The sequence below is a fragment of the Scardinius erythrophthalmus genome (assembly GCF_964197995.2).
Source record: "Scardinius erythrophthalmus genome assembly, chromosome: 22".
Lineage (NCBI taxonomy): Eukaryota > Metazoa > Chordata > Actinopteri > Cypriniformes > Leuciscidae > Scardinius > Scardinius erythrophthalmus.
Genome location: NC_138242.1, coordinates 25,089,132 through 25,107,054, shown reverse-complemented (window position 1 = coordinate 25,107,054; position 17,923 = coordinate 25,089,132). Strand labels below are relative to the sequence as shown.

General features: G+C 39.3%; 1 protein-coding gene across 2 annotated transcripts in view; it reads left to right on the top strand.

Annotated features, from left to right (window-relative positions):
• Positions 1–16,697, top strand: part of bcl2a (BCL2 apoptosis regulator a) — a 45,785-nt gene extending 29,088 nt beyond the window's left edge. Inside the window, exon 2 of one of the 2 annotated variants that reach the window (XM_081352851.1) lies at positions 14,946–16,697. In XM_081352851.1, the coding sequence (XP_081208977.1) occupies positions 14,946–15,077 (132 nt within the window). In that variant the 3' untranslated portion in view covers positions 15,078–16,697. Of the gene's footprint in view, positions 1–1,952; positions 2,081–14,945 lie in introns of those variants that run through there. The other variant, XM_081352852.1, reaches the window with a different exon arrangement.
• The last annotated feature ends 1,226 nt before the right edge of the window (positions 16,698–17,923 follow it).

Below are 17,923 nucleotides of genomic sequence, written 5' to 3'. Positions count from 1 at the left end.
AGATCGTTAATCCAAACGGATTTACCAAATGGATGGGATTTAATTAATTTGCATAGGATTCTGATTACTTCTAAGCGGGAAAAAGAATTCATCAGGGAATTTTCAGCATTGGGTCAGCACAATAACCCAGACTCAATGTCTCTATAAACACACCCCTGTTGTTCTTTATCACCTATTCTCCCTTTCTCATTTGAAACAAAACATCACAGATGTGATTCTCCTCCTTTCTTTGTGCTCTTTCATGCATGATCCTCCAGTAGTCATATCATTTCCCTGTTGGAGACTATTGGTTTTCCTGTTGATTTGTTTGTACATTAAAATGCCATATCTCTATCTCGACCTACCCAGCACATCATTTGATTTAGTACCTGCTTCTTTGTGTTTACAAAACACTTGGAAATCCCCCTCCATAACTGCCGGGTGTCATCGAGTTTTTTCAGTGGTGAGGGTAAAAGTTTTAATTATAAGCTAAACATGTTTGCTTTCCAGTGTTTATGTATTTGGTGCATCATACCCGGCTTTCTCAAGACTTCACCCTTACATCACCTGATGTTTTTTCCGTACCGTCATAGATGACATTTGATCAAAGTTCTAGTCCACTGGAGTCTGTGAATAGCCCTGCTGTGTAATATTTCTTTGTGTGTGTAGAGTAAGACATTATACCGATATGGATGATGGAAGAAGAAATGTAATATGTTTTACAGTGGGAAGCAGCTGACCTCTACCTCCAGTGGAATCATGTGTTATTGCCAACTGCCAACATTGTACGTTAAAGAAGGAAATGACCCACTGTTGAGTTTGGGTGGGTGTAAGGAGGAGGAAGCTATGGAGTGGGCGAGGAAAGGGGCGCACACCTGTCACATGTTGGCAACGTTTGGTGCCCATCCTAATCGGTGGTCTGTTTCCACATCCCCCAACGCCCACTACCCCGCATTTTTTTCAACTGAACATGGAAACACAATGACTTCTTTGTTGCTGAACATTTTCTTTCTGCGCAAGTAAGGTGTTTGGCAATAGAATATAAGAGTGTGGGGATCCCTCACTTTTTCTTCTGTGTTAGCCACCCACACTGTAGGACAATGTCTGAGCTAACTCAATTCTTTGGATTTTCTTTTCATTGATAAGGTTTGCTTTAAAATGGCTTCAAAAGCCTTTTTGGCACTTTTATTTGTAGGGATAGAAGGAATAGTGGAGGAGAAATTGAAGGCAGAATGAGGAAATGTTACGCATTTAGTGACTAACAATAGAGGAAACAATATTTATAGTATACAATGTCAGGTGTGTAAGTGCCTTGGTCTAAAGGGTTAGTTCACCCAAAAATGAAAATTCTGCTATTAATGAGAAGAAATGTTAAAAAGTCGTTTATATATTTATTTATTTTTGCACACAACAAAGTATATTGGTCGCTTCAGATGAACGAAGGTCTTACGGGTTTTGAGCGACATGAGGGTGAGTAATTAATTACAGATTTTTCATTTTTGGGTGAACTAACCCTTTAAGGTTGCAAGCAAGATTCAAACTGTCATGGCTCACATGAGCACTACTACTCAATTTTGATGCATACTCATAAGTTCATAGCTCTAACATGTAATATGTTAATGAAATGCTGCGTTTGTCAGATTTATCATAGCATGTAAAAGAGTCATTTTTTTTGCATATGTTGAGTAATTTCAGAAACATGATCATTGTGTCAGCGCATGATGAGCGGTCTTTAGTATTTTGACCCATGAGAAAAACATGTTCTCATTGAATACTTCTGTAAAACTGACCGCCTACTTACAACATTGCACCAAAATAAAAATAAAGATTTTTTGCAATGTGACATCTGTCACTGATCTTTACTGTTGCAAAATTTTCTTGATGTGGCACAATTACAATTACCCTTATGCAACATCATGTCTGACTTCTATCCTCTCATAAGATAATTTTCTTTTCTTTTTTTCCTCATGAAGCATGAGAGTGGATGAATTAGCAGGCTTTAGATATGAAAACAGCCTGGGAACACGAAGATCACTCCGTTCACACAAGAGTGGCTGTTTATGATAGGAGAATGCCAGAAAACACCACACAGCTAAATAAGGCAAGTGAAACAAACCCTTCTGAGGGATCACAGATGACTTGCGTTTGCTAGATGCTACAGTACATTACACTTTTATCTGAAGAGATAAGAAATGATATACAGCAACTGGACCGAATTGAACGTCACTCCTAGAATCAAGTTGATATAATGCGTCAGATCATATATATCATTGTAATCTTTCAAGTTCATAGTTTAATTTCATCTGTAGTAATTTTGCCTTACCGTTTATATTACAATAGATACTGTATACTTGTGGGGCTATCAGTGGACCGCTTCAGTCTTATGTCATTTTTACATGGACACAAACACATGCAGTAAAAAAATATTTTAAAGAGCTTTGAATGTGGCTCATCCAATGATCATTTAGAGGAGGCGCTATCTTATCTTTTGGTGTAAGTTCCAAATAAAAAGAGGATAATTAAATGTTATAAAGTACTTTTGTATTTTAAAATATTTGAAGTATTCTGAAGTATTTTAAAATATTAACCATTTTTGTTCCATTTCGGCAAAATAACTAGGTTATATTACCATGACTATAAAATTGCTCATACTGTAATATAAGATCTTGTTCATACCCTAATCTGTAGTTTTCAGGGACTTTCTTAGATATTTCTTTAGTGATAATGTGGATGATGATGTCTGATCATTTCTGTATTTTTTCTGATAAATTGATCTCTCCTACTATTGAAGCTAGATCTGTGCCTGTCAAGAAGAGATGCTTAAATGAGAACACTAGTGTGCTATTTATGAAGGCTATATCCTTAACACCAAGCATATCTGCAGACTCTGTTGATTCTCTCCTTGAGTCCTTTAACTCAAAAGTACAGAGTGTAATTGATGATATTCCTTCTGTGAAAGTCAGGAAGAAGAGTGGCAGACAAAAAGCACCTTGAAGAAACTCAACAGCAGTGCAAAATATGAAAAGAAAATGCAGAAAAGCTGAGCGCATGTGGCGGAAGACAAAACTTGTAGTCCATTATAATAACATCTATAAAGACAGCCTTCATGCTTTCAGTGTGGAGCTAGGCAAAGCTAGACAGACTTTCTTCTCAAATATTATAAACAGAAACATAAATAACACACACACTCTTTTTGCTATTGTAGAGAGTCTAACAACCTCCCCCCCAAACCAGATTCCCAGTGAAATGCTCCCAGACAGCAAATGCAATGAGTTCGTTTCCTTCTAATCTGAGAAAATCATTAATATCAGAAAGGCGATACTACTCGATCTCAGTGCTGCATTTGACACTGTCGATCATAACATACTTCTTGACAGGCTGGAAAACTGGGTCGGGCTTTCTGGGATAGTCCTAAATTGGTTCAGGTCATACTTAGGAGGAAGAGGTTATTATGTGAGTATAGGTGACCATAAGTCTGAATGGACATCCATGACATGCGGAGTCCCTCAGTCCCCACTCCTGTTCAACCTGTATATGCTCCGACTGAGCCAAATATTGAAAAAGAACCAAATTGCTTACCACAGCTATGCAGACGACACACAGATCTACTTAGCCCTATCGCCTAACGACTACAGCCCCCTTGACTCCCTGTGCCAATGCATTGATGAAGTCAACAGTTGGATGTGCCAAAACTTTCTTCAGTTAAACAAAGACAAAACTGAAGTCATTGCGTTTGGAAACAAACATGGATGCATGCTTTCATCACCAGCAGGGTGGATTATTGTAATGGACTCCTCACTGGCCTTCCCAAAATGACCATAAGACAGTTGCAGCTCATACAGAACGCTGCCGCCAGGATTCTGAGCAGAACCAGAAAATATGAATACATCACACCAGTCCTCTGGTCTTTACAATGGCTCCCAGTTAGATTTAGGATTGATTTTTAAAGTATTATTACTGGTATATAAATCACTCAATGGCCTAGGACCTCAATACATTACAGATATGCTCACTAAATATAAACCTAACAGATCACTCAGATCATTAGGATCACATCAGCTAGAAATACCAAGGGTTCACTCTAAGCACGGTGAGTGGAACCACCTTCCAGAAGAAATCAGATGTGCTCCTACAGTAGTCACATTCAAATCCAGACTCAAAACACATCTGTTTAGCTGTGCATTTACTGAATGAGTACTGTGCCACTGTACGTCCGACTGATTACACTGTATATTATTTTGCATCCTCCTTTTTATTCTAAACTGAACTCAAATGGCACTGAGAATTGGGTAAGAGAGATGAAACCATGCAGATGGCCTGGGTCTGTGTTGGAGTAGTGAGTTTGACGTGATTAAACTCAAGGTTCTGTGGGGTGCGGACTGGATTGATTTCAGTCCTAGCGCTTCCGAACAAATGGGTTTTTGGGGTGCGGACAGATGGGGCTGTGAACCCGAGGTTACCCTGTGAGTCAGTCCTAGAGCTCCTCCTGTCCGATTTATTGGTCTATTGGAGACGTCCAATAGATTTTTTAGGCGCGTCAAAAGAACACCACAGACAGTGTAATCACCATGGGAAAATCTCACAGTAAAAGTGGGAGTTGTGAAAAATATGATACACCATATTTAACCAAATATGTTTTTCTATGTTTATATATGTATCATCTTTTTACTCTTTTAATTCATTTTATAACTGTATCATATATCTCTTTTAATTTCTTTTATAACTGTTTTAATTTAATTTAATTTTTAATTAACTGTAAAGCTTTCCTGTAGCTCAAACAGTAGGGTGTTGGCGCTTGCAACGCCAAGGTCATGGGTTCGATTCCCAGGGAAAGCAAAAACTGATAAGAGTGTAAAAGTATGTACCTTGAATTGGATAAAAGCGTCTACCAAATGCATAAATATAAATTTTTCCTTTTATTTTGTGATCATTTTAATTGCTTTCTGTATAGCACTTGCCATAGTGTTTGAAATGTGCTATATAAATAAACTTGCTTTGCCTTGCCTAATGTATGATATTACATTAAGTACAATACTGTACCACTAAAACAGAACAGGGCCCCCCAATTTTCCATCCAACCTGAGCTAAAAAGAGACATGGATTCTATCTAATTAGTTACGATAGGGCTGTTTTTAGAAAGTAATATGCAGTCATTAGGCGAACAGAGAGTAGGTAAGTATCACCACTCGACACAGCTGGGCTGGACTAGCAGTGACTGCAGGGGCCCTTGTGGTCCTATTCAGCGGTCGAGTCCTCAGGGTGCCACATCACACAGACAGAATCAGACAGTGAATTAGGGAACGCAGAACCACTAGCTTACGTTTGTGTAGACCAGAGGCTTCACTTTGATGTGGAAGCCATGGGGCCTGTAATCTGAATCCCAGCGTACCTCACTCTTCATAAACCCCCCGCTGGCCCTGAAGAGTACTGGGAAAAAAGAGGAAATGTTTTGTCCTGGATAAGCAGTTTGAAACGGATAGAGCGTATTCACTTGTGTTTTGTCGCAACGGAACAGGTTTTCATCAACATTTGGAAAGCATCTATGCTGGGAGGAACTAGCAACCCATTCCCCAACCCCCCCCCCCCCCCCCCAACGAATGCAAAAAGTAGATCTATAAATCAATAAAGGCAGCACTTTTACTGCTGCTGGCAAATGTATTTATGAACAGCAACTAACCAGAATATCTGTGAAGTGAATAACAGATGTGCATGTGTTTGAGTGAAGAGATAGTTCAGTCGGTGACTTCTGTGGAAGACAAATGTGGATTTTTAACATTTGTACACTATTTTCATTTACAATAAAAGCTTCTAAACACATACAAGTGGTCCATATGTTTTTTGAGATATATTCCAATTTCCTCAAAGTCTGTTATAGCTGTTTTAGTTACAGACCAAATTTCTGTACCAAATTACAGGTCAAATTTCATTGGCACATTCATGAGAGGAAGAGTGATATCCAATTGTTCAAAGAATTTTTTGAGTCTAATCTTTTCAATGACTCATTTGAATCATTTGAAAAATTTGATTCATTCTCAGTTTGAGTCTGAGCTCAGTCTGTCTTTGTTAATTCTAAAAGGAGGTACCAGTTCAGGTCTTCATTTGTGTTCCACAGAAGAATTAAAGTTAAGTTAAACGGGTTTGACATGAGAGTGTGTAAATAATGACATAATTTTCAGTTTTGGGTGAACTAATCCTGAGCACGTTACGTTGTACAGTTATTGCAACACATTTTCTTTAAAATCACCATAGTTGTCTACATTTTATATTTACAATACTTACATTTATCAGGTGTATTTATTATTATATATCAGTATCAGGGATTTTTATACCCTACTTTGTCTGGCTGTTTACTATGCCATTGTTCTACCAAAAATCAATATTCTCTTTTTGGTGGCAATAGATTTAACCAGATAAGATTTAAAAAGTGAATGATGAAACCTGCTCCAGGCACTGTATATAAAATAATTTGATAGCAAATGTCTGGTAGAGAGAGAATGTGTAAACGAGAGAGAGAGGGAGAAAGATTCATGAAAGAGGGGGGCATGAATAATGCTGTTAAATATAGGAGGCCCAGAGCCTGGAGACATAGCCTTGTCTCTTTCAGTGCAGTGCCAGTTTAATGGAGAGCTTTACCTTTTTTCCGGATGCATCAGATTACAAGGTCAAGGTGCAATCTTCCTCTTTGGTTCCACATTAGCACCATTTCTCAGACCTGATGGTTTTCATTTGCTGAGCACTGGAGGATGGCCACACTGGCATCTGGGCTTTGGTCAGGGTTAGATGCCATTTCAGCACTGACCGCCATGTCTAATAAGGAACTGAGCTGGCAGAGAGTCCCATCAGCATCTTATCTGTGTCTCAACTAGGTTTTGTGGTGAAAATGTTTCCTTCTCTTACTGCTAAGCTCTGCAATTTCATCCGCTTATGACTTCTTGATCCTGTTATACTATTGAACACGAAACAGCCACGCTTTGTTCGTGAGGGATGAGATGCTCTTTGGGCGTTGCTGTTGATCATAACCACGGTCTCATTTATAATGAACATAAAAATGTGTGGGTCTGTTCACGATCTGTGGCAGACGGCAGGTTCTTCCCTCTAGTTATGCAGGATTTGTTTTTCTAGTCTGATGATTTATTAAGTCGGTGGTGTTCTGATTGAAAAGTCTGACAAACATGGCTGATTCACATTCACGGGTCAGTTCCGCTGTGCGTGTTTAATATGCATTTAAATTAAACGAATCCCTGTTGTGTTTCCTGTGTGTGTGCGTGTATGTGTGAGCGAAAAAGGCAAAAATATTCCTCGCTGCTGAAAAATCAGCTTTGCCATAACAGGAAGAAATGACAGCTATTATAAACATGACTGTTTTTGCTGTAGTTTTGACCAAATAGATGTTGCCTTGGTGAGCATAAGTTATGTCTTTCAAAAGTGGCAATAAATCCTACTGTCAAATTGTTGTGTATAGAAAAGAAAATATATATTTTTGTCAAACCTAAAAGCCACAAAACTCCAATTTGACCCCTGCTAAAGTTTAATATCTGCTACTTAAATATTTACAGTTTAATCCACAAAAGTTGTATTACTTAACTATATGATTTGGTTTTAAACTGAACTATATACAGTACACAATAATAGACATACTCTTTATGAATTATGTCTTGAATAAAAAGCAGATATGTTTAATTGCAGTTGTCATTCTGCTGTCCATCATGGAAAGTTGCTGGAGGGATCCCTCTAATGATCTCATTTGTACTGTGGTTTATGGCATTACCAGCACGACAGCCGCAGACACTTGTGTCACTGAATGAAGTAGGAATGAGGAAGGAAGCATCGTGCTTTGCTGAATGAAGAAGCTCCATTTGAAAATTCATGAGATCGGAAGTTTATTGTGATCACAGAAGTCATGGCAAAGTTCCTTAGCGATAAGACACTTGGCGGAATAACTCTATATGCACGCATGCTTTCTTAAAAGGAGAAGTAATGTAACTATCTCTTCCTTCTTTAAGGTGAAGAGGGTCAGCTGTTTCTGCATTAGCTCATCTCTTGGACTCATGCTCAATCTGAGGATGTGATGAAACTGGCGCACTTGACGCGGAACTTAGTCCTGAGCAACTGGTGATTGCCTTACAAGGCCGTAAATGCTGCCCGTCTGCAAACCTCCATTCATGCATTCAGCTAGGAAGTCTTCTTAACACCTACTTTTTCTCCCCAAGTAACACATTAAAACTTTAACTTTAAGGGCGCAATGAAAATGTATCAAATAATGTGTTTTTCCTTACTAAAGGAATATGAGTGGACTGCTAAAATGCACGTGCTGCGTTGCTCCTTTGAAACATGTAGCACTCATATTTATTTAATTTTAATCACAGACTTTCGAAGTTTAATAATGGCTATTTAATGTTTTCACATCCCTAAATTTAAGACATCTTAAAATGCCAATTCTAATGTTTGTTATACCATTTTAAGATATTTAAGACTTTTTATTACCTTAAATTTCATTAAAAAATGATGACCCGCATTGACTTTTTTTGTACGCACACATGCTCCTAAATACATTTTACAGTTCGTAGTCATACACATCTTTACAGTTTGCACACATCTTTTTAGTGGCAAATCCGAGTGAAGCGCTCGCACTGTCGATTCCTGCCAGACCTCCTGGTCCATGTTTTTCATATTTGAATTTTATCTCATTAACGGACTTTCTTTCCATCCTACAATTGCGACACACTACTCCAAACCTCCTCCACCACAGGAAGTCCTGCAGGGTTCTGTTAGACCGTTGGCACCCAATGCTTAGTGCCTTTCCGTGGGCATCAGGGGCCACAAAGGTGCTTTGGTTTAAACAGAGTGCCAAGACACTGTTGCGTCTGACCGACACTCCACAGGAAGGACAGAAATAGAGATGGAGGAAGAGGCAGACTCAGAGAAAAAACTTCATTTCACAGCCGTTTGTAGCTGTGAGCCGTTGGATATCGTTTGTGCATTTGCTGCACTTTGATCGTATGATTACCGAGTTAGAATACAACAGCGATAATCACCTTGCATCTGCTCGCGCCTGCCAGTACCTGTGTATATAAGGGGCTGCTTTTTGGAGGCCATTAACAAAGGCCTTAGGCAAACAGAAAGAGTCTGTTCAAACACAGGGCGGAAGCTCCCCTAATGAGGATGTTTACCAATGCGGGAGAAAAAACGAGAGCAAACAGGGATGTGTACACGTGGCCGTCAACACCTCCCAGCCTGGTCCTGTCACCTCGGCCGCTGATGGGGCAGCCAGGGCTCTCGTTTATGCCCTCATCACATCGGCAGCAGTCAGACATGCCCCAAGATGACATCTCATCCTGAGCAGGCTGCCCGGGTTTGACATCTCCACTGGCACTAATTCCTGTGGCTCCTATTAGGATATATTGTGTGCTCATTTTGTGCTATTGTTATAGCCCTCTTTTAGTCATATCTGTCACCTCCATTCCTCCCTCCCTCCCTCCTTTCCTCTCATCGTTGCTCTGTGCCAGGTGCTCTTATAGCCTGCACAGACAGACAGCCAGAAACAGAAAAAAAGTGAGAGAGGCGTATAAGATGGATAGATAAATACAGAGAAAGAGAGAGAGAGAGAGAGAACGCGAGCAGCGGAAATGTCTTAAGAGATAGTGAGGAGTTTTCCTCCTGATAATAAGGCTGGCAGCCATTGTTAGTGGTGCAAACAAATGTTGAGCCTGGTTTTGTGTCATGGTTAAATATACTTATGAAAATATAAATATACTCGCTACAAAAGGGGAATAAACCGTGACATCAGTGAAGCAAGAAAAAAAGAAAAAAGTCACTTCTCCACCAGCCAATAGATCATAGCAGATTGATCATTTTTGGAATGTGATTTGTGATTTGCTCAGATTGCTTGTTGTTAGAGGATGTGCACACCTGCAGTTCTGTATCATGGCATCAGGTTTGATTGCTTGGTCTAAACCCAAGTTTGATTCCACCTTTTTCTCCTCCTCATGTCTCTGCACATTGTATTGTTTGGTTACACACACACACACACACACACACACACACACACACTACTGTTTAAAAGTTTGGGGTTGGTAATATTATTTAAAGGAGAACTCCGGTCAATTTTAACATTGAGCTCATTTTTTGTACATTTGGAGTGCTGTCAATACAGAGAACAACGACAAAAAATCGGTGTTGCCTACACCGAGTTATTCTATTTTTAAAATTTGCACCCTGTTGAGTTCAATGGGGCAAGTTTTAAACCTGCTTTTAGCCTCTTAACATCCTTGATGTGTCATTACAAGTGCCCAGCCATGTGAGTGATTCCTTCAGAGTGATCACGGGTGAATCTGACTGCAGTAGATGTGAAAGATAATATGTATAAAAATGATGTTATTTAAGCCAGCGCAAATACCTGTGTTTACATCCTGTTTTCGGTTGAAGTCCACAGTAATCGATTATCGAGTTCACGCGCGTGATCATAGGTAACTAAACCTATGCGCGTGAACTCGGCAATCGACTACTTTGGACTTCAACCGAAAACAGGATGTAAACACAGGTATTTGCGCTGGCTTAAATAACATCATTTTTATACATATCTTTCACATCTACTGCAGTCAGATTCACTCGTGTTCACTCTGAAGGAATCACTCACATTTTCTGTGCACTTGTAATGACACATCAAGGATGTTAAGAGCCTAAAAGCAGGTTTAATACTTGCCCCATTGAAGTCAACAGGGTGCAAATTTTAAAAATAGAATAACTCGGTGTAGGCAACACCGATTTTTGGCGTTGTTCTCTGTATTGACAGCACTCCAAATTTACAAAAAAATGAGCTCAATGTTAAAATTGACCGGAATTCTCCTTTAATATTTATGAAAAGTCTCCTATGCTCAAGTCTGCTAAAATACATGAAAACAGTAACATTGTGAAATGTTATTACATTTTTACAAATAGTATAACTTGTTTCTGTTTTTATATATTTTTATATGAATCATTAGAATTCATATAAATCATTAGAAATAATTTTAATACGTTGATTTGGTGCTCAAGTAACATTTTTTTATTGTTAACATTTCTTCTTAATATTTTAGTGGTAACCGAGTTTAATTTTTTTGAGGATTATTTCATAAATAGAAAGATCAAAAGTACAGCATTTATTTAAAATAGTAATATTTTTTGTCATATTATACTTTACCATCTTTTCTGAATATATATATACACAGGGCCGGACTGAGACACAATTTCAGGCCGGGAAATCCTACATCCATCCAGGCCATCCTATGCAACCAAATAAAATTTAGAAACACGGACAACCCTATTTTTTCCCTAAATTACATTTATTGGTCTAAATCCTTAGGCTGGGGCCGTGCAAAATAATTAAAGGCTTTCTCTTGAACGGTACCCTCACTTCCCTTTTCCTTCTCTTCATTTTCCCTAATATCTCTCTGTCTCTCCCTTACTCCCGGATCATCAGCCTCATACATTAAATAAGGTGAAGTACTAGTGTTATTGGAAATTTAAACTAAAACATGACATGTACATATATATATGATGAGTTCAGATGCAAAAGCCTCTAAGTGCCATCTGAAATTTTATTCTAGAATGACCATTTTTATCAGGCTTGTATATTTAAGTTCAGTAATTTCACTTAAATGACAATTTCAGATGGCACTTAGAGGCTTTTGCATCTGAACTCTTCATATATATATATATATATATATATATATGGATGGATGTGTAGCAATGAATTATTATTTTTTCCGAAGTGTTGACAACTTAGTGTTAACTGGTACTGCCAACAAAATATTAGTGCATTCCTGGAACTGGGCGTCGTAACACTACATCCTTATGCTTTGCTTCCTGCCAGGACTTTTACGTGCTTTTCCCAAATCACTGAAGTGACCTCGACGTCCGGGTTAGCGGTAGTATAAGCCATCAGGCAAGTGTTATTTAAATAAACTCCTGATGTACTTACAAACTTTCCAATGCCTCGTTTTATGAGTACAGAACCTATTTGTACTACTGTAGAAGTTTGCTACCATTCTGGGCATTATTAGTGGGGTAATTTACGAGATATACCTTGGATCCATTAGCGCCTGCACTAAGCCATTCAGCTGATATCTCTAAATAAGCTCTAACTTTAATAATGTTCGACCAAGGGAAAAAAGGCTTCTGGGAGGTGTTTGGCTCAAGGTCGTGGTGCAAAGGACCCTAGGTTGATTTTACTCCGAATCATCCCTTTAATTGTGGTCCTCGAATTTGATTGACTGTTTATGGGTTGCAGACATGCTGTCAGTCTGCATTAGTTTGGGGAATTTTTCAGTGACTCTTTCTGTAGGTTAGCCTACATCTTATGCCAGTAGGTGGCAACAAGTGGGCGTCTCTATGGGTGAGTCATTAAAACATTTACAACCAATTTTGAGAGAGAGTCATTGAATTATTATTTCAACCGATTCTTTTAAAAACACAGATTCATTTAGAAACAAAACATCACTTGTAATTTAAAAACAACTGGGGGAAAATTAAATTGGACAAATTTAAGACGTTTTGTTTCATAACTCAAATTAATGGACTTTTACATAGTTAGTGCTTTGTGTTGCATCAGCATATTTTAATTTTAAATGCCTGAGAGAAAGCTGCTCACCATGTCTTTCTCTATCCCTGTATACCTGTCAAGTCACGGTTAGTTTTATCCGATGTTTCTGGATTCAAATGCTCTGTGTCTCAGAATGTGCTGGTAATTCACAATAGGCTGTGTTGCGCTGCTTTCTCACTCTCTTTTCAACTGCAGTTCTCTTGCCCGTGAAACACAGAATAATGTAATTCAAACAGTTGGGCATAGGGCGGCCCCCTCGCTGGGCCAGCCCGGACCCAAGCAGCGCCTGCAGGATGATCATGCACCGCTGTCAGCCACAATAAAACCACAGCTTTACTTATTGAGTGCGCTGCAAGGGGATCTGGAGATCAAGAATGAGTCATGTTTCAGCTGAGAATGGAAATCAAAAGGAATTTTTACGATTCTGGATCCGATTCCTCTTAGCGATTCCGGATTCTTAACAGTTATATTAACGATTTTTGGAGAAGAAATATTTGGAAATAGGCATGCAATTCTTATTGTATTGATTGCACTCAGCAGTCTGTTGCCAAATAATTTCAGACTTCAATGGACCAGATATGTAACAAAATTTGATTAACTAAAAATAACTGGCTAAGAGACATTCATTTGGGAAACAGACAACACAGGACAAGCTATAGGTAATTCACTAACATGACCATCTTATGAGAGACAACTGTTTGGGAATCAGACTACATTTGATTCACTAAAACAAACTGGTTCATAAGCGACCACACAGTATGTTTCAGTAGGATTTGTTAGATTCAGTGAACAGTAGTGCAGTAAACACGATCATTGTTTTAGTTATTTTTGTTATTAACTGTGGACTGTCTGGTAAACTCTGTTCCCAGACGTAATTTTAGCACACATTTTCTTGCTCACATTCCTCACAAACACACGCAGAGGGTTTCAAACAGGAGTGCATGGGTGGATGCTGCTGGGGGTCTTGTGATTAAAGCCAAAAACACCAACTGAGACACACTCACACCTGTACACGTAAATGCAAACACACATTCACACGTTCACAAACACCTTCTTGTTTACGCAGGGGGCCAATAGCTCACACAGCTTCGCCAACAGCCTGAAGATCGAGAGAAATCAATGGTATCATTCGATTGCATCAGCAATGTTTTGTCGCATTCATGACCTACGGCTCTGAATTCTCCTGGAAGTTTATTTCGAAAAGGGGCTGTCCCTCATTTTGTCTGTACACTATTCATTTACACCGCCTGCTCTGGGGGAAAGAACCTAATTATTTCCTTATGAACAGGAGGGGGATGAACTCTGTCATTTCCTTGTGCCAAATGCAGATAAGTATTTATGTTTGAGTGTAGGATTTCAGCTCTCCAAATGCGTGAAAGACGCTTTAGTTAGTCTGCAGCGAGTCTGGCTGGAGAAGGAAACGCAGTTGTGCGTAGGAGTGATGAGACAGTGGAAGCCCTGGCACAGAGACCCTGTCTTATACGCTCTTCTTCCTTTATTTCCCTATTTCCTCCTCCTCTTCGTCTGTGAGTGGGCTCACAGGGAGCCGGGCTCAATGTTATGGATTTGAGCTGTCTTCTTTGTGCCTGCCCCCTCTTTCTCTCTATCTTTCAACGGGTTTCTCTCTCCGGGCTGGACGGTGTCCCGGAGGAATTTGGCTACACAGATGTGGAGTGTCTGTTAAAGAGGAGGGTTGCGCTCGTTTCAAACCCCCCTGCGAAAACACATCATTTCCCTATACATGGCAATTAGACACGTTACACATTACAGACCTTCTATCAGACACTGAATGTGTGACATTATGTTGTGTGCTTTAGATTTGTTGTCTTTTGCCAGAATTAGGGCTGGAACTAATGATTAATTTGCTAACTGATAATCCAATGATTACCCAGTAATTTTATTTAAATATATACACATGCATAAAACATCTAGGTTTTATGTGTAGGCTATATTTTGTTTTCAATATTTTATATCTTACTGTTGGCATATATTTGTCAATAAGATGTACTTATTTTTTTATTTTACTTTTATTCAGGATGCATTAGGTTGATACATTGTTTTACATTGTTACAAAAAAAAACCTATTTCAGATGAATGCTCTTTTTTAATTATCATAGTTATTAATACAGTGAAAATACAGTTTAGAGGTCATTCCACAAAAATATTGGACTGCGAAATGCTGCAATTGACCAACCAGAGTCAAATATTCCAGAGTCAAGTGTTTCCAATCTTTACACTCAGTCTAGCTGTTGGCATTTTTTGTCCATGTTTTTTGCATTTTCCCTTTTGCAGTGGCGCAATGGAGACTGTGACTTTTAAATTAGCATGTTTATAATCATTTCAGCCCTATGTCTGTTCCTAATGTTCTGCTTTCTTTTCCTTTCAGGATGCCTTTGTGGAGTTGTACGGTCAGCAGAGAGACTCTATGTTCCATCCATTGTCGTACCTAACGAAAGTGCTTGGATTGGCGGCGCTGGGCTTGGCAGGAGTGACCATTGCCTTTTTCGCTCAGAAGTGACAGCCCTGCGGGTCTCTCCGCCTATCCATCTCACTTTCTCTGCCTGTCTCTCCTCTTCAGCTTATCAAAGCATCTCTCAGCGCCACACTGCCCCGCTAAGCCCGGCACCAGTGCCCTTCAAAGGCCGCCGCTGATCCGATGCCCCTCCAGCCACGGGAGCTACGGCGCTCACGCTCTTTCACCCTCTCTGGAGTGAAGAAAACACAAAGAAAAAGAATACAGAATGAGGACTCGCAGGAACGCTCCCACACTTTAACTATGATGCTCGTCACTGCCATGTACAGTTGCGCTCACACAGAGATTGACACACAAAACACGTGCACACACAAACACATGCTCACGTACTTCATACGGACGTTTTATCTTTAAAGTTTGTTTCTTATGTATGGAACAAGTACAAAGAGATTTTTCAACTTAAGATTGTGCTTTTTTGACATTTTGATATCAGGTTTTTTGGCATTTTGTAGCATGAATAAAAAAAAAAGAGAGGAAAATAAGAAAGTTTGCCGGCGTGAATGTAAATAACTTCTCCACTTTTTGCATGTGTGGAGAAAGGGACTCTTTCAGCTACTTTGTTGCATGATGGCATTTTGAACTTGGCCACCCACCTCTACTTTGTTGATTCGAGGTGTTTTTTTTTATGTTTTTGTTTATTTCTGTCTCTCACTCCATTGGATGGACCTCTTGAGATCTCCCGTCAAACCAACAGATGTTGAGTATTCCTCATTAAAAAGTTCCTCTTTGATTTGCTCCGTGTCTTACTGTTTGGTGAGCACAAAGAACATGCCAACAACCAAACTGAAGCGGATATGATGATGTAATCTCACCCAGCATGGTTCGCGGAGTGGTCTGACCCAAATCACCCCTTCTTGAATGTAAAGACTGGAAGTTATACTTCTGTTGGGTTTCCTTTTTATTTTTTTGTTTTGGTTTGATTGGTGCAAAATACGTTAAAAGAGCAATTCTGAAGGTAAATTCCATTTTCGAGGGTATTGTGTATGTGTAAAGTCTGTGTACATGTAGTGTAAGTGTGTGTGTACGTCTGTAAATAGATTGTGTTGAGAGAGCTGGACTTGGCTTTGTTCTGGTGGAGAACGCGGGCGACCCGCCAGTTGTGTCCAGCCCAGCCAGGTGTGTATGTGCGTCTGCAGATGAAACGGACAGGTGGCAGCTGGGAACAGAAGTTCATTCAGGCTGGCATGATAGGCATGCAGGCCAGCGGGGCTTTGAAAAGACTCTGAACACAACGGACTATGTAATTCACGGCTCAGGTGTATCACTTTTCCCTCCTCGCCGCCCCTCCAATGTTATCTTTCTTGCATGGTAGATTACCGGCACCTTGTGAGCTGTAGATTTTTGGATGCCCCAACAACCAAAGAAATCCGATCCGTCTTCTGTAACTTCCGCCCCAGAGAGAATCTCATCTAGTGATATACCACAAGTCCCGAGTGTGTTCCACTGGGAGGGTTGATTTCTCATTCACAGGAAGATACTGAGACACCAGCTTTTCCTAATGTCTTTTCCCCCTCAGATGTCCATTAAAGTCACTGGTGTAGATTTAGTGCTCTTTGTCTCTGTGTCAGGGAGAGCATTATTTACATATAAAGCACAAGGTTGAGCAAAAATTCTGGATGGGCATCCTTTCAATTCATAAGTTTGAATTTGAATTGAGTTAGCCATGCGCCAAGGAATTGGAATTTTACTTAGAATAACAGGAAGATGAATTTACTAAATTGCAATTCAAAGAAATTCAGCAAATAAGGCATTACTTTCAAACAATGCTGTCAAGCCAACATTCAAGGTTTGTCCCAACAAACTTTTCTTAGTTGATTAAACTTAAGAATTTTGATTTAAAATTCATGCAATTCTTACTTTATTCTATTCAAATTCAGAAATTAAATTTAAAATCTTTCTAAATTCAATTCCAAATGGAGCACAACTTTAATACTGTGTATACATACTTCCATCAGAGAGAACAGTTAATTGTGGCGTGAACGAAAAAAAGGCTGTGAAGGATGAACGTATGGTTATAGTATGTCTAATTTAAGTTTTCTGGAAGTTTTTTTTTTGTTTCCTGGAAATTTTCAGAAAGACATTTCAGTATTTGTTGGCTAAACAGCCCTTAGTATACAACATAAACAAACTGTACTTCTTTCCTTCACAGTCTCATTTTCATTCTAGTCAATACTCTAAGGATCCATGTCAGGATCGACTTTATCTAGTCTATCAACACAGCTCTCTCGAGTGTGTAATGGTACAGATTAAACATTCGCTATCTTATAGTGTACTATATTGATGCACCCTTTATCGGATGGTGCAGGACTGTATCAGAATATGTTAAAGCGAGTTTTTAGGACTCACACTGTAAGATCATTTTACTTTAGCTGCTAAAGATCTAGCAATGTAAGACAACAGCGTGTGGAGTTGAGCTTCTCCCTGTTGCTGCACCATATGAAGCTGCTCGTGGATGAACCAGCGTATAACTGCCACTGCTGGAGCGGAACTAGTCCATCCACTCCTTAAGTCTCACTTACCCTCTGGTTAGGAGAAGCTGAGAAGTCTATTACAATCAGACTCTTGATGCACCTATTCGAGTCTAAGAGGACTTGAGTGTTTGATTAAATAGCATCATTTTCTATTCACAAGCGATTTTCAAATACAGTTTGTCAAATTCCTCTGCACCTTTTATAAAGCAATGCCTCAAGTGTAATCAAGCAATGATTGTAAAGGAAATTTGTTTGGAAATTTGACTTTGACAAAAAAGAGACTTAGATGACAAGAAAGGTGAAGGATGCAGGAAATGCGCAGTCTAGTTGGTAAAGGTGTGTAGGTAAATGTATAAATCA